The sequence below is a fragment of the Salmo salar genome, chromosome ssa04, assembly GCF_905237065.1.
Source record: "Salmo salar chromosome ssa04, Ssal_v3.1, whole genome shotgun sequence".
NCBI lineage: Eukaryota > Metazoa > Chordata > Actinopteri > Salmoniformes > Salmonidae > Salmo > Salmo salar.
Genome location: NC_059445.1, coordinates 30493782 through 30520332, shown reverse-complemented (window position 1 = coordinate 30520332; position 26551 = coordinate 30493782). Strand labels below are relative to the sequence as shown.

The 26551-nt window shown below is 43.9% G+C and overlaps 1 protein-coding gene across 4 annotated transcripts in view; it reads left to right on the top strand.

Annotated features, from left to right (window-relative positions):
• The first annotated feature begins 19546 nt into the window (after positions 1-19546).
• LOC106602819 (integrin alpha-X) overlaps positions 19547-26551 on the top strand; it is an 87803-nt gene continuing 80798 nt past the window's right edge. For all 4 annotated transcript variants that reach the window (XM_045716806.1, XM_045716805.1, XM_014195712.2 and 1 more), the window contains exons 1-4: positions 19547-19722; positions 19897-20029; positions 25750-25844; positions 26453-26508. In XM_045716806.1, the coding sequence (XP_045572762.1) occupies positions 19668-19722; positions 19897-20029; positions 25750-25844; positions 26453-26508 (339 nt within the window). In that variant the 5' untranslated portion in view covers positions 19547-19667. The remainder of the gene's footprint in view (positions 19723-19896; positions 20030-25749; positions 25845-26452; positions 26509-26551) is intronic.

Genomic DNA, 26551 nt, shown 5'->3' with positions numbered 1-26551 from the left:
TGACGGTGATGGGCAGGACTCGCTGGAGGTATGTTTGTAAATGATTTTAGCTGACGGTGATGGGCAGGACTCGCTGGAGGTATGTTTGTAAATGATTTTAGCTGACGGTGATGGGCAGGACTCGCAGGAGGTATGTTTGTAAATGATTTTAGCTGACGGTGATGGGCAGGACTCGCTGGAGGTATGTTTGTAAATGATTTTAGCTGATGGTGATGGGCAGGACTTGCAGGAGGTATGTTTATAAATTATTTTAGCTGACGGTGATGGGCAGGACTTGCAGGAGGTATGTTTGTCAATGATTTTAGCTGATGGTGATGGGCAGGACTCGCAGGAGGTATTTTTGTAAATTATTTTAGTTGACGGTGATGGGCAGGACTCGCAGGAGGTATGTTTGTAAATGATGTTAGCTGACGGTGAAGGGCAGGACTCGCAGGAGGTATGTTTGTAAATGATTTTAGCTGACGGTAATGGGCAGGACTCGCAGGAGGTATGTTTGTAAATTATTTTAGCTGAGGGTGATGGGCAGGACTCGCAGGAGGTATGTTTGTAAATGATTTTAGCTGACGGTGATGGGCAGGACGCGCAGGAGGTATGTTTGTAAATGATTTTAGCTGACGGTGATGGGCAGGACTCGCAGGAGGTATGTTTGTAAATGATTTTAGTTGACGGTGATGGGCAGGACTCGCCGGAGGTTTATATGTAAATGATTTTAGTTGACGGTGATGGGCAGGACTCGCAGGAGGTATGTTTGTAAATGATTTTAGCTGACGGTGATGGGCAGGACTCGCAGGAGGTATGTTTGTAAATGATTTTAGCTGACGGTGATGGGCAGGACTCGCAGGAGGTATATTTGTAAATGATTTTAGCTGACGGTGATGGGCAGGACTCGCAGGCGGTATGTTTGTAAATGATTTTAGCTGACGGTGATGGGCAGGACTCGCAGGAGGTATGTTTGTAAATGATTTTAGCTGACGGTGATGGGCAGGACTCGCAGGAGGCATGTTTGTAAATGATTTTAGCTGACGGTGATGGGCAGGACTCGCAGGCGGTATGTTTGTAAATGATTTTAGCTGACGGTGATGGGCATGACTCGCAGGAGATATGTTTGTAAATGATTTTAGCTGACGGTGATGGGCAGGACTCGCTGGAGGTATGTTTGTAAATGATTTTAGCTGATGGTGATGGGCAGGACTCGCAGGAGGTATGTTTGTAAATTATTTTAGCTGATGGTGATGGTCAGGACTCGCAGGAGGTATGTTTGTAAATTATTTTAGCTGATGGTGATGGGCAGGACTCGCAGGAGGTATGTTTGTAAATTATTTTAGCTGATGGTGATGGTCAGGACTCGCAGGAGGTATGTTTGTAAATTATTTTAGCTGACGGTGATGGGCAGGACTCGCAGGCGGTATGTTTGTAAATGATTTTAGCTGATGGTGATGGGCAGGACTCGCAGGAGGTATGTTTGTAAATGATGTTAGCTGACGGTGAAGGGCAGGACTCGCAGGAGGTATGTTTGTAAATGATTTTAGCTGACGGTGATTGGCAGGACTCGCAGGCGGTATGTTTGTAAATGATTTTAGTTGACGTGATGGGCAGGACTCGCTGGAGGTATGTTTGTAAATGATTTTAGCTGACGGTTATGGGCAGGACTCGCTGGAGGTATGTTTGTAAATGATTTTAGCTGACGGTGATGGGCAGGACTCGCAGGAGGTATGTTTGTAAATGATTTTAGCTGACGGTGATGGGCAGGACTCGCTGGAGGTATGTTTGTAAATGATTTTAGCTGATGGTGATGGGCAGGACTCGCAGGAGGTATGTTTGTAAATTATTTTAGCTGACGGTGATGGGCAGGACTTGCAGGAGGTATGTTTGTAAATGATTTTAGCTGACGGTGATGGGCAGGACTCGCAGGAGGTATGTTTGTAAATTATTTTAGTTGACGGTGATGGGCAGGACTCGCAGGAGGTATGTTTGTAAATTATTTTAGTTGACGGTGATGGGCAGGACTCGCAGGAGGTATGTTTGTAAATGATGTTAGCTGACGGTGAAGGGCAGGACTCGCAGGAGGTATGTTTGTAAATGATTTTAGCTGACGGTAATGGGCAGGACTCGCAGGAGGTATGTTTGTAAATTATTTTAGCTGAGGGTGATGGGCAGGACTCGCAGGAGGTATGTTTGTAAATGATTTTAGCTGACGGTGATGGGCAGGACGCGCAGGAGGTATGTTTGTAAATGATTTTAGCTGACGGTGATGGGCAGGACTCGCAGGAGGTATGTTTGTAAATGATTTTAGTTGACGGTGATGGGCAGGACTCGCCGGAGGTTTATATGTAAATGATTTTAGTTGACGGTGATGGGCAGGACTCGCAGGAGGTATGTTTGTAAATGATTTTAGCTGACGGTGATGGGCAGGACTCGCAGGAGGTATGTTTGTAAATGATTTTAGCTGACGGTGATGGGCAGGACTCGCAGGAGGTATGTTTGTAAATGATTTTAGTTGACGGTGATGGGCAGGACTCGCTGGAGGTATGTTTGTAAATGATGTTAGCTGACGGTGAAGGGCAGGACTTGCAGGAGGTATGTTTGTAAATGATTTTAGCTGACGGTAATGGGCAGGACTCGCAGGAGGTATGTTTGTAAATTATTTTAGCTGAGGGTGATGGGCAGGACTCGCAGGAGGTATGTTTGTAAATGATTTTAGTTGACGGTGATGGGCAGGACTCGCCGGAGGTTTATATGTAAATGATTTTAGTTGACGGTGATGGGCAGGACTCGCAGGAGGTATGTTTGTAAATGATTTTAGCTGACGGTGATGGGCAGGACTGGCAGGAGGTATGTTTGTAAATGATTTTAGCTGACGGTGATGGGCAGGACTCGCAGGAGGTATATTTGTAAATGATTTTAGCTGACGGTGATGGGCAGGACTCGCAGGCGGTATGTTTGTAAATGATTTTAGCTGACGGTGATGGGCAGGACTCGCAGGAGGCATGTTTGTAAATGATTTTAGCTGACGGTGATGGGCAGGACTCGCAGGCGGTATGTTTGTAAATGATTTTAGCTGACGGTGATGGGCATGACTCGCAGGAGATATGTTTGTAAATGATTTTAGCTGACGGTGATGGGCAGGACTCGCTGGAGGTATGTTTGTAAATGATTTTAGCTGATGGTGATGGGCAGGACTCGCAGGAGGTATGTTTGTAAATTATTTTAGCTGATGGTGATGGTCAGGACTCGCAGGAGGTATGTTTGTAAATTATTTTAGCTGATGGTGATGGGCAGGACTCGCAGGAGGTATGTTTGTAAATTATTTTAGCTGACGGTGATGGGCAGGACTTGCAGGAGGTATGTTTGTAAATGATTTTAGCTGACGGTGATGGGCAGGACTCGCAGGAGGTATTTTTGTAAATTATTTTAGTTGATGGTGATGGGCAGGACTCGCAGGAGGTATGTTTGTAAATGATGTTAGCTGACGGTGAAGGGCAGGACTCGCAGGAGGTATGTTTGTAAATGATTTTAGCTGACGGTAATGGGCAGGATTCGCAGGAGGTATGTTTGTAAATTATTTTAGCTGAGGGTGATGGGCAGGACTCGCAGGGAGGTATGTTTGTAAATGATTTTAGCTGACGGTGATGGGCAGGACTCGCTGGAGGTATGTTTGTAAATGATTTTAGCTGATGGTGATGGGCAGGACTCGCAGGAGGTATGTTTGTAAACTATTTTAGCTGACGGTGATGGGCAGGACTTGCAGGAGGTATGTTTGTCAATGATTTTAGCTGACGGTGATGGGCAGGACTCGCAGGCGGTATGTTTGTAAATGATTTTAGCTGACGGTGATGGGCAGGACTCGCTGGAGGTATGTTTGTAAATGATTTTAGCTGACGGTGATGGGCAGGACTCGCAGGAGGTATGTTTGTAAATGATTTTAGCTGACGGTGATGGGCAGGACTCGCAGGCGGTATGTTTGTAAATGATTTTAGTTGACGGTGATGGGCAGGACTCGCTGGAGGTATGTTTGTAAATGATTTTAGCTGACGGTGATGGGCAGGACTCGCTGGAGGTATGTTTGTAAATGATTTTAGCTGACGGTGATGGGCAGGACTCGCAGGAGGTATGTTTGTAAATGATTTTAGCTGACGGTGATGGGCAGGACTCGCTGGAGGTATGTTTGTAAATGATTTTAGCTGATGGTGATGGGCAGGACTTGCAGGAGGTATGTTTATAAATTATTTTAGCTGACGGTGATGGGCAGGACTTATAGGAGGTATGTTTGTCAATGATTTTAGCTGATGGTGATGGGCAGGACTCGCAGGAGGTATTTTTGTAAATTATTTTAGTTGACGGTGATGGGCAGGACTCGCAGGAGGTATGTTTGTAAATGATGTTAGCTGACGGTGAAGGGCAGGACTCGCAGGAGGTATGTTTGTAAATGATTTTAGCTGACGGTAATGGGCAGGACTCGCAGGAGGTATGTTTGTAAATTATTTTAGCTGAGGGTGATGGGCAGGACTCGCAGGAGGTATGTTTGTAAATGATTTTAGCTGACGGTGATGGGCAGGACGCGCAGGAGGTATGTTTGTAAATGATTTTAGCTGACGGTGATGGGCAGGACTCGCAGGAGGTATGTTTGTAAATGATTTTAGTTGACGGTGATGGGCAGGACTCGCGGGAGGTTTATATGTAAATGATTTTAGTTGACGGTGATGGGCAGGACTCGCAGGAGGTATGTTTGTAAATGATTTTAGCTGACGGTGATGGGCAGGACTCGCAGGAGGTATGTTTGTAAATGATTTTAGCTGACGGTGATGGGCAGGACTCGCAGGAGGTATGTTTGTAAATGATTTTAGCTGACGGTGATGGGCAGGACTCGCAGGAGGTATGTTTGTAAATGATTTTAGCTGACGGTGATGGGCAGGACTCGCAGGAGGCATGTTTGTAAATGATTTTAGCTGACGGTGATGGGCAGGACTCGCAGGCGGTATGTTTGTAAATGATTTTAGCTGATGGTGATGGGCAGGACTCGCAGGAGGTATGTTTGTAAATTATTTTAGCTGACGGTGATGGGCAGGACTCGCAGGAGGTATGTTTGTAAATGATTTTAGCTGATGGTGATGGGCAGGACTCGCAGGAGGTATGTTTGTAAATTATTTTAGCTGATGGTGATGGTCAGGACTCGCAGGAGGTATGTTTGTAAATTATTTTAGCTGACGGTGATGGGCAGGACTCGCAGGCGGTATGTTTGTAAATGATTTTAGCTGATGGTGATGGGCAGGACTCGCACGGGAGGTATGTTTGTAAATGATGTTAGCTGACGGTGAAGGGCAGGACTTGCAGGAGGTATGTTTGTAAATGATTTTAGCTGACGGTGATTGGCAGGACTCGCAGGCGGTATGTTTGTAAATGATTTTAGTTGACGGTGATGGGCAGGACTCGCTGGAGGTATGTTTGTAAATGATTTTAGCTGACGGTGATGGGCAGGACTCGCTGGAGGTATGTTTGTAAATGATTTTAGCTGACGGTGATGGGCAGGACTCGCAGGAGGTATGTTTGTAAATGATTTTAGCTGACGGTGATGGGCAGGACTCGCTGGAGGTATGTTTGTAAAAGATTTTAGCTGATGGTGATGGGCAGGACTCGCAGGAGGTATGTTTGTAAATTATTTTAGCTGACGGTGATGGGCAGGACTTGCAGGAGGTATGTTTGTAAATGATTTTAGCTGACGGTGATGGGCAGGACTCGCTGGAGGTATGTTTGTAAATGATTTTAGCTGATGGTGATGGGCAGGACTTGCAGGAGGTATGTTTATAAATTATTTTAGCTGACGGTGATGGGCAGGACTTATAGGAGGTATGTTTGTCAATGATTTTAGCTGATGGTGATGGGCAGGACTCGCAGGAGGTATTTTTGTAAATTATTTTAGTTGACGGTGATGGGCAGGACTCGCAGGAGGTATGTTTGTAAATGATGTTAGCTGACGGTGAAGGGCAGGACTCGCAGGAGGTATGTTTGTAAATGATTTTAGCTGACGGTAATGGGCAGGACTCGCAGGAGGTATGTTTGTAAATTATTTTAGCTGAGGGTGATGGGCAGGACTCGCAGGAGGTATGTTTGTAAATGATTTTAGCTGACGGTGATGGGCAGGACGCGCAGGAGGTATGTTTGTAAATGATTTTAGCTGACGGTGATGGGCAGGACTCGCAGGAGGTATGTTTGTAAATGATTTTAGTTGACGGTGATGGGCAGGACTCGCCGGAGGTTTATATGTAAATGATTTTAGTTGACGGTGATGGGCAGGACTCGCAGGAGGTATGTTTGTAAATGATTTTAGCTGACGGTGATGGGCAGGACTCGCAGGAGGTATGTTTGTAAATGATTTTAGCTGACGGTGATGGGCAGGACTCGCAGGAGGTATGTTTGTAAATGATTTTAGCTGACGGTGATGGGCAGGACTCGCAGGAGGTATGTTTGTAAATGATTTTAGCTGACGGTGATGGGCAGGACTCGCAGGAGGCATGTTTGTAAATGATTTTAGCTGACGGTGATGGGCAGGACTCGCAGGCGGTATGTTTGTAAATGATTTTAGCTGACGGTGATGGGCAGGACTCGCAGGAGGTATGTTTGTAAATTATTTTAGCTGATGGTGATGGGCAGGACTCGCAGGAGGTATGTTTGTAAATTATTTTAGCTGATGGTGATGGGCAGGACTCGCAGGAGGTATGTTTGTAAATTATTTTAGCTGATGGTGATGGTCAGGACTCGCAGGAGGTATGTTTGTAAATTATTTTAGCTGACGGTGATGGGCAGGACTCGCAGGCGGTATGTTTGTAAATGATTTTAGCTGATGGTGATGGGCAGGACTCGCAGGAGGTATGTTTGTAAATGATGTTAGCTGACGGTGAAGGGCAGGACTCGCAGGAGGTATGTTTGTAAATGATTTTAGCTGACGGTGATTGGCAGGACTCGCAGGCGGTATGTTTGTAAATGATTTTAGTTGACGTGATGGGCAGGACTCGCTGGAGGTATGTTTGTAAATGATTTTAGCTGACGGTTATGGGCAGGACTCGCTGGAGGTATGTTTGTAAATGATTTTAGCTGACGGTGATGGGCAGGACTCGCAGGAGGTATGTTTGTAAATGATTTTAGCTGACGGTGATGGGCAGGACTCGCTGGAGGTATGTTTGTAAAAGATTTTAGCTGATGGTGATGGGCAGGACTCGCAGGAGGTATGTTTGTAAATTATTTTAGCTGACGGTGATGGGCAGGACTTGCAGGAGGTATGTTTGTAAATGATTTTAGCTGACGGTGATGGGCAGGACTCGCAGGAGGTATGTTTGTAAATTATTTTAGTTGACGGTGATGGGCAGGACTCGCAGGAGGTATGTTTGTAAATTATTTTAGTTGACGGTGATGGGCAGGACTCGCAGGAGGTATGTTTGTAAATGATGTTAGCTGACGGTGAAGGGCAGGACTCGCAGGAGGTATGTTTGTAAATGATTTTAGCTGACGGTAATGGGCAGGACTCGCAGGAGGTATGTTTGTAAATTATTTTAGCTGAGGGTGATGGGCAGGACTCGCAGGAGGTATGTTTGTAAATGATTTTAGCTGACGGTGATGGGCAGGACGCGCAGGAGGTATGTTTGTAAATGATTTTAGCTGACGGTGATGGGCAGGACTCGCAGGAGGTATGTTTGTAAATGATTTTAGTTGACGGTGATGGGCAGGACTCGCCGGAGGTTTATATGTAAATGATTTTAGTTGACGGTGATGGGCAGGACTCGCAGGAGGTATGTTTGTAAATGATTTTAGCTGACGGTGATGGGCAGGACTCGCAGGAGGTATGTTTGTAAATGATTTTAGCTGACGGTGATGGGCAGGACTCGCTGGAGGTATGTTTGTAAATGATTTTAGCTGATGGTGATGGGCAGGACTCGCAGGAGGTATGTTTGTAAATTATTTTAGCTGACGGTGATGGGCAGGACTTGCAGGAGGTATGTTTGTAAATGATTTTAGCTGACGGTGATGGGCAGGACTCGCAGGAGGTATGTTTGTAAATTATTTTAGTTGACGGTGATGGGCAGGACTCGCAGGAGGTATGTTTGTAAATGATGTTAGCTGACGGTGAAGGGCAGGACTCGCAGGAGGTATGTTTGTAAATGATTTTAGCTGACGGTAATGGGCAGGACTCGCAGGAGGTATGTTTGTAAATTATTTTAGCTGAGGGTGATGGGCAGGACTCGCAGGAGGTATGTTTGTAAATGATTTTAGTTGACGGTGATGGGCAGGACTCGCCGGAGGTTTATATGTAAATGATTTTAGTTGACGGTGATGGGCAGGACTCGCAGGAGGTATGTTTGTAAATGATTTTAGCTGACGGTGATGGGCAGGACTCGCAGGAGGTATGTTTGTAAATGATTTTAGCTGACGGTGATGGGCAGGACTCGCAGGAGGTATATTTGTAAATGATTTTAGCTGACGGTGATGGGCAGGACTCGCAGGCGGTATGTTTGTAAATGATTTTAGCTGACGGTGATGGGCAGGACTCGCAGGAGGTATGTTTGTAAATGATTTTAGCTGACGGTGATGGGCAGGACTACGCAGGAGGCATGTTTGTAAATGATTTTAGCTGACGGTGATGGGCAGGACTCGCAGGCGGTATGTTTGTAAATGATTTTAGCTGACGGTGATGGGCAGGACTCGCAGGAGGTATGTTTGTAAATGATTTTAGCTGATGGTGATGGGCAGGACTCGCAGGAGGTATGTTTGTAAATTATTTTAGCTGATGGTGATGGGCAGGACTCGCAGGGAGGTATGTTTGTAAATTATTTTAGCTGATGGTGATGGTCAGGACTCGCAGGAGGTATGTTTGTAAATTATTTTAGCTGACGGTGATGGGCAGGACTCGCAGGAGGTATGTTTGTAAATTATTTTAGCTGACGGTGATGGGCAGGACTCGCAGGCGGTATGTTTGTAAATGATTTTAGCTGACGGTGAAGGGCAGGACTCGCAGGGAGGTATGTTTGTAAATGATGTTAGCTGACGGTGAAGGGCAGGACTCGCAGGAGGTATGTTTGTAAATGATTTTAGCTGACGGTGATTGGCAGGACTCGCAGGCGGTATGTTTGTAAATGATTTTAGTTGACGTGATGGGCAGGACTCGCTGGAGGTATGTTTGTAAATGATTTTAGCTGACGGTGATGGGCAGGACTCGCTGGAGGTATGTTTGTAAATGATTTTAGCTGACGGTGATGGGCAGGACTCGCAGGAGGTATGTTTGTAAATGATTTTAGCTGACGGTGATGGGCAGGACTCGCTGGAGGTATGTTTGTAAATGATTTTAGCTGATGGTGATGGGCAGGACTCGCAGGAGGTATGTTTGTAAATTATTTTAGCTGACGGTGATGGGCAGGACTTGCAGGAGGTATGTTTGTAAATGATTTTAGCTGACGGTGATGGGCAGGACTCGCAGGAGGTATGTTTGTAAATTATTTTAGTTGACGGTGATGGGCAGGACTCGCACGGGAGGTATGTTTGTAAATTATTTTAGTTGACGGTGATGGGCAGGACTCGCAGGAGGTATGTTTGTAAATGATGTTAGCTGACGGTGAAGGGCAGGACTCGCAGGAGGTATGTTTGTAAATGATTTTAGCTGACGGTAATGGGCAGGACTCGCAGGAGGTATGTTTGTAAATTATTTTAGCTGAGGGTGATGGGCAGGACTCGTAGGGAGGTATGTTTGTAAATGATTTTAGCTGACGGTGATGGGCAGGACGCGCAGGAGGTATGTTTGTAAATGATTTTAGCTGAGGGTGATGGGCAGGACTCGCAGGAGGTATGTTTGTAAATGATTTTAGTTGACGGTGATGGGCAGGACGCGCCGGAGGTATGTATGTAAATGATTTTAGCTGACGGTGATGGGCAGGACTCGCAGGAGGTATGTTTGTAAATGATTTTAGCTGACGGTGATGGGCAGGACTCGCAGGAGGTATGTTTGTAAATGATTTTAGCTGACGGTGATGGGCAGGACTCGCTGGAGGTATGTTTGTAAATGATTTTAGCTGATGGTGATGGGCAGGACTCGCAGGGAGGTATGTTTGTAAATTATTTTAGCTGACGGTGATGGGCAGGACTTGCAGGAGGTATGTTTGTAAATGATTTTAGCTGACGGTGATGGGCAGGACTCGCAGGAGGTATGTTTGTAAATTATTTTAGTTGACGGTGATGGGCAGGACTCGCAGGAGGTATGTTTGTAAATGATGTTAGCTGACGGTGAAGGGCAGGACTCGTAGGAGGTATGTTTGTAAATGATTTTAGCTGACGGTAATGGGCAGGACTCGCAGGAGGTATGTTTGTAAATTATTTTAGCTGAGGGTGATGGGCAGGACTCGCAGGAGGTATGTATGTAAATGATTTTAGCTGACGGTGATGGGCAGGACGCGCAGGAGGTATGTTTGTAAATGATTTTAGCTGACGGTGATGGGCAGGACTCGCAGGAGGTATGTTTGTAAATGATTTTAGTTGACGGTGATGGGCAGGACTTGCCGGAGGTTTATATGTAAATGATTTTAGTTGACGGTGATGGGCAGGACTCGCAGGAGGTATGTTTGTAAATGATTTTAGCTGACGGTGATGGGCAGGACTCGCAGGAGGTATGTTTGTAAATGATTTTAGCTGACGGTGATGGGCAGGACTCGCAGGAGGTTAATTTGTAAATGATTTTAGCTGACGGTGATGGGCAGGACTCGCAGGCGGTATGTTTGTAAATGATTTTAGCTGACGGTGATGGGCAGGACTCGCAGGAGGTATGTTTGTAAATGATTTTAGCTGACGGTGATGGGCAGGACTCGCAGGCGATATGTTTGTAAATGATTTTAGCTGACGGTGATGGGCATGACTCGCAGGAGATATGTTTGTAAATTATTTTAGCTGACGGTGATGGGCAGGACTCGCAGGCGGTATGTTTGTAAATGATTTTAGCTGACGGTGATGGGCAGGACTCGCAGGAGGTATGTTTGTAAATGATTTTTGCTGACTGTGATGGGCAGGACTCGCAGGAGGTATGTTTGTAAATGATTTTAGTTGACGGTGATGGGCAGGACTCGCAGGAGGTATGTTTGTAAATGATTTTGGCTTACGGTGATGGGCAGGACTCGCAGGACGTTTGTTTGTAAATGATTGTAGCTGATGGTGATGGGCAGGACTCGCAGGAGGTATGTGGACCTATTGTGGCGGTAAGCAAATTGGAGTGGGTCTATGGTGTCAGGTAGGGTGGAGGTGATATGGTCCTTGACTAGTCTCTCTAAGCACTTCATGATGACGGAAGTGAGTGCTACAGGGCGGTAGTCATTTAGCTCAGTTACCTTAGCTTTCTTGGGAACAGGAACAATGGTGGCCCTCTTGAAGCATGTGGGGACAGCAGACTCGGATAAGGATTGATTGAATATGTCTGTAAACACACCAGCCAGCTGGTCTGCGCATGCTCTGAGGACGCGCGGATGCCGCCTGGGCCTGCAGCCTTGCGAGGGTTAATACGTTTAAATGTTTTACTCACATTGGCTACAGTGAAGGAGAGCCCGCAGGTTTTGGTAGCGGGCCGTGTCAGTGGCACTGTATTGTCCTCAAAGCGAGCAAAAAAGTTGTTTAGTCTGTCTGGGAGCAAGGCATTGTGATCCGCGATGGGGCTGGTTTTTCTTTTGTAGTCCGTGATTGACTGTAGACCCTGCCACATACCTCTCGTGTCTGAGCCGTTGAATTGCGACTCCCCTTTGTCTCTGTGCTGACACTTAGCTTGTTTGATTGCCTTGCGGAGGGAATAACTGCACTGTTTGTATTCGGTCATGTTTCCGGTCACCTTGCCCTGATTAAAAGCAGTGGTTCGCGCGTTCAGTTTTGCGCGAATGCTGCCATCAATCCACGGTTTCTGGTTGGGGAATGTTTTAATAGACACTGTGGTTACATCATCACCGATGCACTTGTTAATGAACTCGCACACCGAATCAGCGTATTCGTCAATGTTGTTGTTCGCCACAATGCGGAACATATCCCACGTGATCATAGCAATCTTGAAGCGTGGAATCCGATTGGTCGGACCAGCGTTGAACAGACCTGAGGGCGGGAGCTTCCTGTTTTAGTTTCTGTCTATAGGCTGGGAGCAACAAAATTGTGTCGTGGTCAGCTTTTCCGAAGGGAGGGTGGGGGAGGGCCTTATATGCGTCGCGGAAGTTAGAATAACAGTGGTCTAGGGTTTTGCTACCCCTGGTAGCACAATCGATACGCTAATAGAATTTGGGGAGCCTTGTTTTCAGATTAGCCTTGTTAAAAGCCCCGGCTACAATAAATGCAGCCTCAGGATATGTGGTTTCCAGTTTACATAGAGTCCAATGAAGTTCTTTCAGGGCCGTCGATGTGTCTGCTTGGGGGGGATATACACGACTGTGATTATGATCGAAGAGAATTCTCTTGGTAGATAATGCGGTTGGCATTTGATAGTGAGGAATTCTAAGTCAGGTGAACAAAATGACTTTTCCTGTATATTGTTATGATCACACCACGTCTCTGTACCTTGTACAGTAAGTGTCCACGGGAGTACAGCAAATACTTAACTAGTTCCTCAATCTCTGATACCTATAATTTAAGTATACCTCAACCCCCAGTCCCTACTACCTGTAGCTTTACATAGCAATGTACCTACAGTAGCATACCGGTAGTGTAGCCTTCCGCAGCAATGCTTATCGCCTGTAGCTTTCCATAGCAATGTGCCTAGTACCTACATGGTACCTAGTATAGTTTTCCACAGATGTTTTCCTAGTAGCATACCTTATATAGCTTGACCTGATAGCTAGGGTGTTTAGCTCTGCCCAGGCATGTCTCTTTTAATGTCTTCGTGCTGTTATATCATCATCTCCAAGACGACAGCCTTGGATAGACGTGGCACCGCCATGGAGGCTCGCCACACACACACGTGCGCAAAATACTGTGTTAGACACACACACACACACTCGCATGCATACACAAACACATTTGCAAGTGCACACACAGACAAACAGACACACAGGCAAACACACACACACACACGCAGCTCATGCTACCTGTCAAACTAACATAATTTTTTTCACACCACACCCTGATTTGATCTATTTGACACAAACACAAAGGACAAACAGTTGAAGTCGGAAGTTTACATACACTTGGGTTTGAGTCATTAAAACTTGTTTTTCAACCACTCCACAAATTTCTTGTTAACAAACTATAGTTTTGGCAAGTCGGTTAGGACATCTACTTTGTGCATGACACAAGTCATTTTTCCAACAATTGTTTACAGACAGATTATTTAACTTATAATTCACTGTATCACAATTCCAGTGGGTCAGAGGTTTACATACACTAAGTTGACTGTGCCTTTAAACAGCTTGGAAAGTTCCAGAAAATGATGTCATGGCTTTAGAAGCTTCTGATAGGCTAATTGGCATAATTTGTCACATCCTGACCATAGTAAGATGTTATTTTCTAGGTCAGGGTGTGACAGGGGGTGTTTTTCTATGTTTTGTATTTCTATGTTCATGCTCTAGTTTTGTATTTCTAGGTTGGTTTTGTTTGGGATGATCTCCAATTAGAGGCAGCTGGTTCTCATTGTCTCTAATTGGAGATCATACTTAAGTAGGGGTTTTTTTCCACCTGGGTTTGTGGGAGATTCATTTTGAGTTGTGTATGTGTTCATCTCTGCGTCACGTTTTTTTTTCTTCATTTCAGTGTATTTATATATTGTATAGTTTCACAGTAGAAATAAAAATGTGGAACGACAACCGTGACAGAATCTCCCACCAACACAGGACCAAGCATTGTACCCAGGAGGTAATGGCATCCTGGTCTTATGAGATCAGGAGGAGTATATCCGGGGCTTGGGATGAAATAGTGGCAGGAGAAAAGAGCCTGCCAGAGAAGCAGGCGGAAGCAATGAAGGAGGGACAGCTACGAAGTTGGGAAGGAAGGCTACAGCAACCCCAAGAAAAAATTTTGGGGGGCGCATGGAGCAGTCGGCGGAGCCGAGGAGTGAACCAGAGCCAATCCGGGAGAAGAGGGAGAAGAGGGAAAGGGGAGAGTTGTTGAGTTGGTGGAGGATGCACAAGTTTTTCCCAAAGGAACGTGTTGTCAGTTTGGTGCCACCTGAGTCAGCTCCCCCTACTCGTCCTGAGAAGTGTGTGGAAGTTCCGTAACAATTGATACCGGCTATACACACCAGGTCTCCAGTATGTCTCAACAGCCCGGTGCTCCTCGCATTCGCCCTGAAATGCGTGTCACCAGTCTGGTGCCACCTGTCCCGGCTCCACGCACTAGGCCTTCAGTGCGCCTTCCCAGTCCGGTGTGTCCTGTTCCTGCTCCCCGCACTCGATCTGAGACGCCTGCAGCCCGGGACCTCCTGAGACGGCCTGCAGCCTGGGACCTTCTGAGACGGCCTGCAGCCCGGGACCTCCTGAGACGGCCTGCAGCCCGGGACCTCCTGAGGCGGCCTGCAGCCCGGGACCTCCTGAGGCGGCCTGCAGCCCGGGACCTCCTGAGGCGGCCTGCAGCCCGGGACCTCCTGAGGCGGCCTGCAGCCCGGGACCTCCTGCGGCGACCTGCAGCCCGGAACCTCCAGCGGCGGCCTGCAGCCCGGAACCTCCAGCGGCGGCCTGCAGACCGGAACCTCCAGCGGCGGCCTGCAGACCGGAACCTCCAGCGGCGGCCTGTAGCACAGAGCCTCCGGCGATGATCTACAGTCCGGTTCCTCCTCTGACGATCCACGGTCCGGTGGTACTGAAGCACCGGGCGGAGCGGGGGTTATGCCCACCCTGCCCTCCCTTTTTTTTTATTTTTTTTTTTGGGGGTGGGAATTTGTTGTTGTTTTGTTTAGGTGTGGTCGGAGTCCCCACCTTTTGGGGGGGGGGGTACTGTCACGTCCTGACCATAGTAAGATGTTATTTTCTATGGTAGAGTAGGTCAGGGCGCTTTTCTATGTTTTGTATTTCTATGTTCATGTTCTATTTTTGTATTTCTATGTTGGTTTTGTTTGGGATCAGCAGCTGGTTCTCGTTGTCTCTAATTGGAGATCATACTTAAGTAGGGTTTATTTCCACCTGGGTTTGTGGGAGATTCATTTTGAGTTGTGTTTGTGTTCATCTCTGCGTCACGTTTTTTTTATTTTCATTTCAGTGTATTTATATATTGCATAGTTTCACAGTATAAATACAAATGTGAAACGACACACACGCTGCACTTTGGTCCGCTCATTCCTACGACAATCGTGACATTTGAGTCAATTGGAGGTGTACCTGTGGATGTATTTCAAGGCCTACCTTCAAACTCAGTGCCTCTTTGCTTGACATCATGAGAAAATCTAAAGGAATCAGCCAAGACCTCCACAAGTCTGGTTCATCCTTGGGAGCAATTTCCAAATGCCTGAAGGTACCACGTTCATCTGTACAAACAATAGTAGGCAAGTATAAACACCACGGGACCACGCATCCGTCATACCGCTCAGGAAGGAGGCGCGTTCTGTCTCCTAGAGATGAACGTACTTTGGTGCGAAAAGTGCAAATCAATCCCAGACCAACAGCAAAGGACCTTGTGAAGATGCTGGAGTAAACAGGTACAAAAGTACCTATATCCACAGTAAAACGAGTCCTATAGCGACATAAGTCCGCTCAGCAAGGAAGAAGCCATTGCTCCAAAACTGCCATAAAAAAGCCAGACTACGGTTTGCAACTGCACATAGGGACAAAGATTGTACTTTTTGGAGAAATGTCCTCTGGTCTGATGAAACAAAAATAGAACTGTTTGGCCATAATGACCATCGTTATGTTTGGAGGAAAAAGGGGGAGGCTTGCAAGCCGAAGAACACTATCCCAACCATGAAGCATGGGGTGGCAGCATCATGTTGTGGGGGTGCTTTTCTGAATGAGGGACTGGTGCACTTCACAAAATAGATGGCAGCATGAGGGAGGAAAATTATGTGGATATATTGAAGCAACATCTCAAGACATCAGTCAGGAAGTTAAAGCTTGGTCGCAAATGGGTCTTCCAAATAGACAATGACCCCAAGCATACTTCCAAAGTTGTGGCAAAACGGCTTAAGGACAACAAAGTCAAGGTATTGGAGTGGCCATCACAAAGCCCTGACCTCAATCCCACAGAACATTTGTGGGCAGAACTGAAAAACCGTGTGTGAGTAAGTAGGCCTACAAACCTGACTCAGTTACATCAGCTCTGTCAGGAGGAATTGGCCAAAATTCACCCAACTTATTGTGGGAAGCTTGTGGAAGGCTACCCAAAACGTTTGACCAAAGTTAAACAAGTTAAAGGCAATGCTACCAAATACTAATTGAGTGTATGTAAACTTCTGACCCACTGGGAATGTGATGAAAGAAATAAAAGCTGAAATACATCATTCTCTCTACTATTATTCTGACATTTCACATTTTTTTAATAAAGTGGTGATCCTAAATGACCTAAGACAGGGATTTTTTATTAGGATTAAATGTTAGGAATTGTGAAACACTGAGTTTAAATGTATTTGGCTAAGGTGTATGTAAACTTCCGACTTCAACTGTATAAACCCCGCAGGGATGTAATATTGCTGTCAAAGTAAATGAGGCCTATACATTACACCTTCTAGTAGAAGGTATTATACACTCCCATATTACACCTGAAACACAACAGCCAGTTTTTAGAAACATTTAGACTTGTGTCTTAGCAAAGTGACCAGATTTGTGGATGCCGGACAGTCCGTCTCAAGTCAAATCAAATTGTATTGGTCACATGCGCTGAATACAACAGGTGTAGACCTTACAGTGAAATGCTTACTTACAAGCCCTTAACCAACAATGCTGTTTTAAGAAAAATAAGTGTTTAGTAAAAAATAGAACAGCAGTAAAATAACAGGTGCGAGGCTGTATACAGGGGGTACCGGTACAGCGTCAATGTGCGGGGGCACCGGTTAGTAATGAGGCTATATACAGGGGGTACCGGTACAGAGTCAATATGTGGGGGTACAGGTTAGTAATGAGGCTATATATAGGGGGTACCGGTACAGAGTCAATGTGCGGGGGCACCGGTTAGTCCACATAAGATGTTGATACAATACACCTACAATGATACAGGACTTGACAAAGCCAGAGTGTCTCTGTAGCCTCTCCCTCCTGGCTAGGGGTCATCTGAGGGGACCTGAACAAGGTACATGAACAGAACCATGAGGATAGAGATTATAGGCCTCTACAATGGGTCCTGTGTGAGGGCCCGCCCTACCTCAGACAGAGCCAGTCAACAGGAGAACCAGAGAGACAAGCTAGGTCCACACTGTCTCCACATCCACACAACCTGACTCGACTCGCTCTCTTTCAAACTTTTTCTTGCTCTCTCACATCTATTTCACTCTCCCGTTCTCTCTATCATCTTGCCTTTTTTATCCATCTCTTTCTCTCTCTGTCGTTCTGTCTTTCTCAATCCATCTATTTCACTCTTTAAATCTTTCCTTTTCACTTTCTCTTCCCCCATACTTCTTTCAAGCCATCTTTCATTTTCTCTCTCTCATGCTGATTCTGCTGGGCCAAATGCCTCACACAGACACTGTTGTACCCCCTGTTATCTCTGTGTCCCCAAGCCTGTGACCTGGCAGGATCGTATACCCTCTCTCTCCCTTTTCCTCTCTCTCTTTCTCTCAATCCAAATATCTCTCTCTCTCTACCTTGACAAACCTCTTCACAACTTCTGTGACCTTCCAGCTTCCCACCTCATATAGCAAATCAAATCAAATGTATTTATATAGCCCTTCTTACATCAGCTGACATCTCAAAGTGCTGTACAGAAACCCAGCCTAAAACCCCAAACAGCAAGCAATGCAGGTGTAGAAGCACGATGGCTAGGAAAAACTCCCTAGAAAGGCCAAAACCTAGGAAGAAACCTAGAGAGGAACCAGGCTATGAGGGGTGGCCAGTCCTCTTCTGGCTGTGCCGGGTGGAGATTATAACAGAACATGGCCAAGATGTTCAAATGTTCATAAATGACCAGCATGGTCAAATAATAATAATCACAGTTGTCGAGGGTGCAACAAGTCAGCACCTCAAGAGTAAATGTCAGTTGGCTTTTCATAGCCGATCATTGAGAGTATCTCTACCGCTCCTGCTGTCTCTAGAGAGTTGAAAACAGCAGGTCTGGGACAGGTAGCATGTCCGGTGAACAGTATAGCAAATACTGATACAAATGGTTATTGGAGGGAACAAAGACAAGGAGTTCAATCAAGTGACTCAGAGTTTTCCATGACCAGTCAAACTGCATTTTTCACCGTTTAACATAATGACATGGTGGGTGTCAGAGTGTGTGTGAGGTCATCACCAGTGACGTTGGCTGGATTCTCTGTCCACAGTGACTCAGGCACAACGATGTGCTCAAACATGCCAGCGCACAATGTGTGTTTTACACTCTGTTTTGTTACACAGAGAAAATGGGGAAGGAGGAGGGAAGAGAGAGAAGAGGGGGGATAGTGTGGGTTGTTTGAGTAGTTACTAACTGTAGCCTGTTTGGTTTGTTATACAGGAGATTAACAGGGACAATAGATTTGATACCTGGCAACCTTTGACTGCGTCTCTCCACTGACAGTTACAATATGAGGTTGAGAAGGAACCTGCAAGTAAGCATTTCATTGGACGATGTATACCATGTGTATCCCGTACATAGTTAAATAAAGGTAAAAAAATAAAATAAAAATAAAAAAACAAGACTAATAATACTTTAAACTTGAAACTGAAACGTGAATAATAGACGTTACAGTAACTGACCCAACTGGATAGGACTGGAGACCTCTCTGGTTCAGTTTAAGCTACGTCTCACTGAGGAGAAAATTATTTGAGAATAAACAGTATTTTGTAAGATGGGAAGCAGACCACTGTTAAATATGATTTCACTTCAGTTCTTACTTGTGCTCGTGAAGTAAGGAAATAGTATATTCAGCAAAACTTTCCCAGCATGTTGTAGTCTTTGTCACGCTAAGACAGCTAGTGAACTCTCTGGTGAACTCTCTTTAGTGATTATCATTTATTTTCACATCACAACAACAATATAACAGAAAATATACTACAAACTTCTGCAAGAAGGGATGTCCTCCAGTCCTGGCGTCAGCTATTTATTTCAAGAAAAGGAGACACCGCCCTCTAGTGCACAAAAGGTCAAGTCACACTGTTGCACTTGAGGACGGGAGCTGTCCAACCAATCAATCAGTCAACCAACCAACCAACCAACCAACCAATCAACCAACCAACAAACCGACCAACCGATCAATTGATCAATCCATCAAATCACATTGGATGGCCCCTTTTACAAGATAAAGTGCTTTAGAGTAGACCCAGAGCTGGAGCTATGCATTGTGCACCCCTGCCCACCCCTCCATAGAACAAAGTCACGTTTTTCCCCCCATCCTCTCCTCAGTCTCTCCTGCACCAGTCAGCTCTCACCACCGGGTGGCGGTCACAGACAGTTGTAATCCTTTTAGAACGTCCCTGTAAAAAAAAAAGGCGCATTTATGGAGCGAATCACTCCTTCATTATCGTGAAAGGTTTCACCACAGATATTCTTCGAGCCGGTGCTCTCCTCATCTTCTCTGCGTTCACAACTATGCGAGGACTGTAGCGCGGACTTCAGTCGACATGGACAACAAACTGGAACACATCCAGTTTTGGTGTTTACTGGGACTTTTGCAATGTAAGGTTATATAGCCAAATCTACATTGTATTAGTAGAATACATTTATAGTAGAGTTATAGTTAAGAGTTTCACCTGGCCTGCCTGAGCAATTGACTATCATACTTGCTGTAGACACTTTTGTAAAAAAAAAAGTATAAATTCAAATGTGTTTGTTCGTTTTTTGTTGTTGCAGTCGCACCGTTGACAGTGGGGTTCAGCTTCGACATTCGCTATCCCAGAACATTAAGTGTCCCGGACTCGGAGGCAGCAGGGTCCCATTTCGGTTATCGTGTCTGTCAGTTTGGACCGGCGCAGGGAGACAGCAGGCAAGTTACTAATCATTAAACAGTCAAACCACAGGGTTCAGATCTCACAATTGGATATTAATCATCATAATATCACTGTGGTTGTATGACACCAGGATAAGATTTAGACTATTAAACAGTGCTCTGTTCAATATGTTACTCATCTGTTTTGAGAAAAAGGAGGAATTGATGGTGAAGACACTCTCCCACTGGTGGGAATGTTCATCAGAAAATGGTTTACACTTTCATACTGCACATTTCTCTCATGACTAAGGATATGTCTACCAAGGTATACAAGTCTACCAAGGTAAAAATGTGTTTATATTGGATATTTGGTTTTCTCTCATCAATAGATATTGAACCAAGACTATGGTCTTGGACTATGAAGATGGTGTATTCTGAATTAGGGGTGGATGGAGAACAAACCACACCTTTTTTTGTGAAAAAAAGACATAACAATAATTTTACGGCTTTCAATCTTCAATAGCTCTTACACAAAGCGTGCCACGACTATGATAATGATATATCCTGAACCGGTGTAGGATCGACACAGATCCACGTTTACTTTATTTATTTTATTTTTAAAGAAGAAAAACATTTTACGGCTTTCAATCTTCAATAGCTCTTACACAAAGCGTGCCATGACTATGATTTTTTTTTTTTATATTTAAAAAAAATGTAACTAGGCAAGTCAGTTAGGAACACATTCTTATTTACAATGACGGCCTAGGAACAGTGGGTTAACTGCCTTGTTCAGGGGAAGAATGACAGATTTTTACCTTGTCAGCTCAGGGATTCGATCTAGCAACCTTTTCGGTTACTCGGCCAACGCTCTAACCACTAGGCAACCTGCCACCCCATATATACAGTGCCTTCAGAAAGTATTCATACACCTTTACTTATTCTACATTGTGTTGTGTTACAGCCTGAATTCAAAATGGATCTACACACTGTAACCCATAATGAAAACATTTTTGCTGAACTTTTCTGAGTCAGTACATGTTAGAATCCATTTTGGCAGCGATTACAGCTCTGAGTCTCTCTGAGTAAGTCTCTAAGAGCTTTGCACACCTGGAATGTACGATATTTGCACATTATTCTTTTTTTAATTCTTCAAGCTCTGTCAGGTTGGTTATTGATCATTGCTAGACAGCCATTTTCAATTCTTGCCATAGATTTTCAAGCCAATTTAAGTCAAAACTGTAACTAAGCCACTTAGGAACATTCAATGTCATTTTAGGGTGGCAGGTAGCCTAGTGGTTAGAGCGTTAGGCCAGTAACCGAAAGGTTGCTAGATTGAATCCCCGAGCTGACAAGGTAAAAATCTGTTGTTCTGCTCCTGAACAAGGCAGTTAACGCACTGTTCCTAGGCTGTCATTGTAAATAAGAATTAGTTCTTAACCGACTTGACTATTTAAACAAAGTTAAAAAAGCAACTCCAGTGTATATTTCACCCTGTGTTTTAGGTTATTGTCCTGTAGAAAGGTGAATTTGTCTCCCACTGTCTGTTGAAAAGCAGACTGACCCAGGTTTTCTTCTAGGATTTCTTTGCCTGTGCTTAGCTCTATTCGGTTTCTTATTATCCTTTAAAACTCCCTAGTCCTTGCTGATGACAAGCACACCCATAACATGATGCAGCCACCACCATGCTTGAAAGAGTGGTACTGAAGAGTGGTACTCAGTGATGTGTTGGATTTACCCCAAACATAACGCTTTGGATTTAGGACTACCGTAATTTCCGGACTATTAAGCGCACCTGAATATAAGCCGCACCCACTGAATAAAAAATATATATATTAGTTTGAACATAAATAAGCCGCACATGTCTATAAGCCGCAGGTGCCTACCGGTACATTGAAACAAATGAACTTTACACAGACTTTAACGAAACACGGCTTGTAACAAAAATAAATAGGCTTTAACGAAACACGGCTTGTAACAAAAAATAAAAAATTTGCAGTAAGCTTTAGTTGTCTTTTTGCACTGAGTCAATTCCTCACGCTGCTGTTTCCAACATCTTATCATCGACTCATTAAGACCAAGCTCCTATGCAGCAGCTCTATTTTCTTTTCCAACAGCCAGATCAATCGCCTTCAACTTGAAAGCTGCATCATATGCATTTCTCCGTGTCTTTGCCATGATAAGGGTGACAAAATGACTACCGTAATCAGAATGATGGGAAGTTTGAGAGCGCTCGATTTAATCTAAACAGTAAACAAAAAAGTTGTTTGACCTTAACCCGTTCGGCAATTTCATTGGTCCAATGAAAGCTTCATGCCGCCAAAAAACTGAGCACGTCACAGAATGTGTTTTTTTGGAGAAAAATCTTTTGAAAGCGGGAAAAATCCATATATTAGCCACGTCATTGTTTAAGCCGCGAGGTTCAAAGCCTGGGAAAAAAGTTGCGGCTTATAGTCCGGAATTTACGGTAAGTTAATTTTCTCTGCCACATTTTTTGCAGTTTTACATTAGTGCCTTATTGCAAACAGGATGCATGTTTTTGAATATTTTTTTTATTCTGTACAGGCTTCCTTCTTTTCACTGTCATTTAGGTTGGTATTGTGGAGTAACTACAATGTTCTTGATCCATCCTCAGTTCTCTCCTATCACAGCCATTAAACACTAACTGTTTTTATGTCACCATTGGCCTCATGTTGAAATCCCTGAGCGGTTTCCTTCCTCTCCGGCAACTGAGTTAAGAAGGACGCCTATATCTTTGTAGTGACTAGGTGTATTGATACACCATCCAAAGTGTAATGAATAACTTCACCATGCTCAAAGGGATATTCAAGTCTACTTTTTTTTACCCATCTATAAATAGATGCTCTTCTTTACGAGGCATTGGAAAACCTCCTTGCTTTTTGTTTGTTTAATCTGTGGCTGAAATTCCCTGCATAGTCATGGCACACTTTGTGTAAGAGCTATTGAAGATTGAAAGCCCCCATGGCGCTTCCATGGGGCAGAAGTCAGTGTATTATTGTGATTCTGGATGGCCAGATTGCTAGGAAGAATGAGAAGAAACTGCCATGTGGGGAATCGTAGGTGGCTCGTTTCATCTTGTTCTTGATACCTTGTCTTGTTTTCAGGTGTTTTGACTGATTTCATGTTAATGCTAATATGGCTAAAATTCTAGCTAACCAACAACCGACGTCTAGATTGAATATAGGCCTAAAACGTCAACAAACAGTATTTTATCAGTATTTCATCACTGTCCTCTAATGATTTTGTCCAATGTAACTTTATTGATACCAGTGATGTCCGCTGATTGGCTAAATACCCAGGGTGTGAGGTGGTTGGATTTGTAAACAAAGCAGCATGACAGATATATGATGCCAAGTTTTCAAACTACCGGTAGATTCTTTGAAAAGATATATAAAGTGATCTGTGCGTTTGAACAACAGCATAAAAATACATTTCCCTTTTGTATGTAAAAAAACAAATGACAACTGCTACACATGCTGCCAATGTTTTGAACAAATTATATTATACTACATAGAACGAGCAGCCAGAGAGAACCGTCGTCACCAGTTACCACAGCTACAAAGTCATAAAGCTTGCCTATTTCTAAAATGTATGTTCTTAAAATGTGAACACCTCTTCTTTGTCTACACCCATTCAGCATCGTTCACACCCTCTTAAGCTTTAGCCCCACCCATCTCGTTTCGCTCTAGGAGCGTTCAGAGCGCACACTTGACGCTCTGGCCAATGATTTGTTTATGTTCAAAAATGTTATGGAGGATCAATATGATGTTGTCTGTGATTGTTTCTGTTGAATTGTGTCTTTGTTTTGTATGTTTGAAATGTTCTTGTCTGTATGCCTAAAACTGTACATGTCAACATGTTTACACAGGTCACAGCCGTAAAAGAGATCCAGGTCTCAGTCTGTTTTCCCTGTTAAAATAAAGATTAAAAAAAAAAAAAAAAAATGTCTGGATAACATGAAAACAGTCTAACCAGCTCTGCTGGCAACAATTTCATTACATTTTTTTGCAGACGTGTACTGACACCGGCCATATTCAACGGGTGTTGTACAAACGTCACATAACGTTAGCTAACGAGTTAGCCAGCCAACGTTAGCTAGTTAAACAGCAATGAACACAGTACCAACAATGCCACAGTGCTGGGAGCTAACCAACTAGGTTCAATGTTAGCTAGCTAACATTAGGCTCTAACTAGAAAAGCAAACGGCTCTTGGATACGAATAATAACGTCAGCTAGGGAGCCAGCCAGCTAACGTTAGCTAGTTAGCTAACAGTACACGCTTGAAATGAAACCACTTAGTCAAAATTAGAAACGTGTAATATCTGAAAATGTAGCTAGCTAACACTATACTATCTTACACATATACATCATGCATGATGGAGGCGTCTCCCTGTCATGAAGACCATGCCACGGTTGCCCTTAGTTTGAAGATGTAATCTGGAGACAGGTGTTTCCTCCATCTCTTTAGCTATCATACTCAAATTCCACTGATTTCAAAACTTGATCCTCCAGAAAGTGGAGAGCAACACTTATGCAGCTCCACTACACAATATTTTTTTTTTAAAAGCCGCGTTCGACATTATTACCAACACAGACTGACCACAGAATCCTTCTATATAGCAGACCAATCCGAACTCCTCTCTCGGCATGTCGGCTAGTGGGAAGGTTGCTGGCTTTTTCTGTGGTTTAACCAACAAGGGTCATAATTTAACAATTTTATTCATATTTACAGATGGCATACGAGTTTGTTATTAAGGCACATGAAAGTTCACATGTTCCAGAAGGCATTTCTGGCAACAACTTCTGATTAAAACTTTTTTTTTTAAGTTCAAACGGCTCTCCTGTGAAGTAGTGACTTGCGACATACGCCTAGTTTCCTGAATTCGGTCACAAATGTGATTGATTTTCAACCTAACCCTACGCTTAACCCTAATATTAACAACACTGCTAATCTTATGCCTAACCCTAACCTTAAATTAAGACCAAAACGTACATTTTTGTTTTCAGGAATTTGTACGATATAGCCAATTTTGACTTTGTGGCAACTAGTGGAAACCAGGGAGATCAAATCAAACATGTTGATGCAATAAGTGAAAACACATGATCTAACTGGGGATTGCTAGCTATCATAGTGTCACAAGACTTTCATTTTGAAATAACTTCATATTTCCCAGTTAGACGGATAATGGTTTCGAAAGACTTGAAATTGGAAGCTAACTAACTAGCAAGCTACCAGTGAGCCATAGCTAGCTGCTTAAAGGTAGATAACTGGTTAATTTGCCCAGAAAATCGGCCAAACAATTTCTCAATGTTTCTCAAAATTACTGTAGCTGGTTAATTCATTTCATCATGCTTTGTGATACACCTGGTTGCATGCTGTTTTAGTCCTCACAACATGTCGCCCTGTCACCTACAGTAGAACTTGACTAACAAAATGGGGGGAAACAAAATTGGCCATGCTTTTTTGTCCTACCAGATACACGATGAGAAGGTTCTAGCTAGTGTATTGCTCAGCAGACCCAGAAGTTCTGACTTAACAGACGCACATTTACTTTGTGCTGTTATAATTTATGCTCTAAAATCCTACAATCTAAGCCATGTTAGCACTGTCTATGAGCCCACGGAAGCAGAGCTGCTACTGCTAGCAGTCACTGAACAATATATTCTTAAAACAGGAAATGTTACACACTTTCATGAGCATTTAAAACATAACCAATTAACCTCTCCCCTATTCTCTCCATCCCCTCTTCTCTCTGTAGTGTGTTGGTCACAGCTCCTTTTCAAGACAATGGGACAGGAGTGGTTTACGGATGTTCTTATGACAGTGGCACTTGCAAAGCTCTACCTGTACAAGGTAAGATGCATGCTCACTATAACCAGTTTGTGTGGACCAGTCAGCTCTTCTCTCTCTCTCTCTCTCTCTCTCTCTCTCTCTCTCTCTCTCTCTCTCTCTCTCTCTCTCTCTCTCTCTCTCTCTCTCTCTCTCTCTCTCTCTCTCTCTCTCTCTCTCTCTCTCTCTCTCTCTCTCTTATATTTATATATATATATATATATATATATATATATATATATATATATATATATATATATATATATATATATATATATATATATATATATATATATATATATATATATATATATAAAGCTCTGCTGTTGTGTTATGTTCAGTTATAGTAATTCTCAAGTCCAGTATACATTTCCTCTTTTCACACAACAATTGCTTCACTGGTTAGTCTCACATCTTGTGTGGGTGTTGTTATTTTGTGTTGTCATTTTGTCTCATGCATGATTTGTGGGAATGTTTCACTTACCTAATGTGCTTATGTCAAGCTGAGGTTCAGATTTTAGTAGGCTTGTATTGACAAATTGGTGCAAAATTATTTTTGATAAAAAAATCTTGTATGTTCGTATAATTGTATGTTAAATCCATCTATATTCACTTATTTTGTTTTATTTTAGTGGAGCCAGGAGTTTCATTAGGATTGTCACTAGCTTGTAATGCTGACAGAGCTATGGTGAGTTGCACATCCTTGACTCACTGTCTAAGTCAGAGTGCTA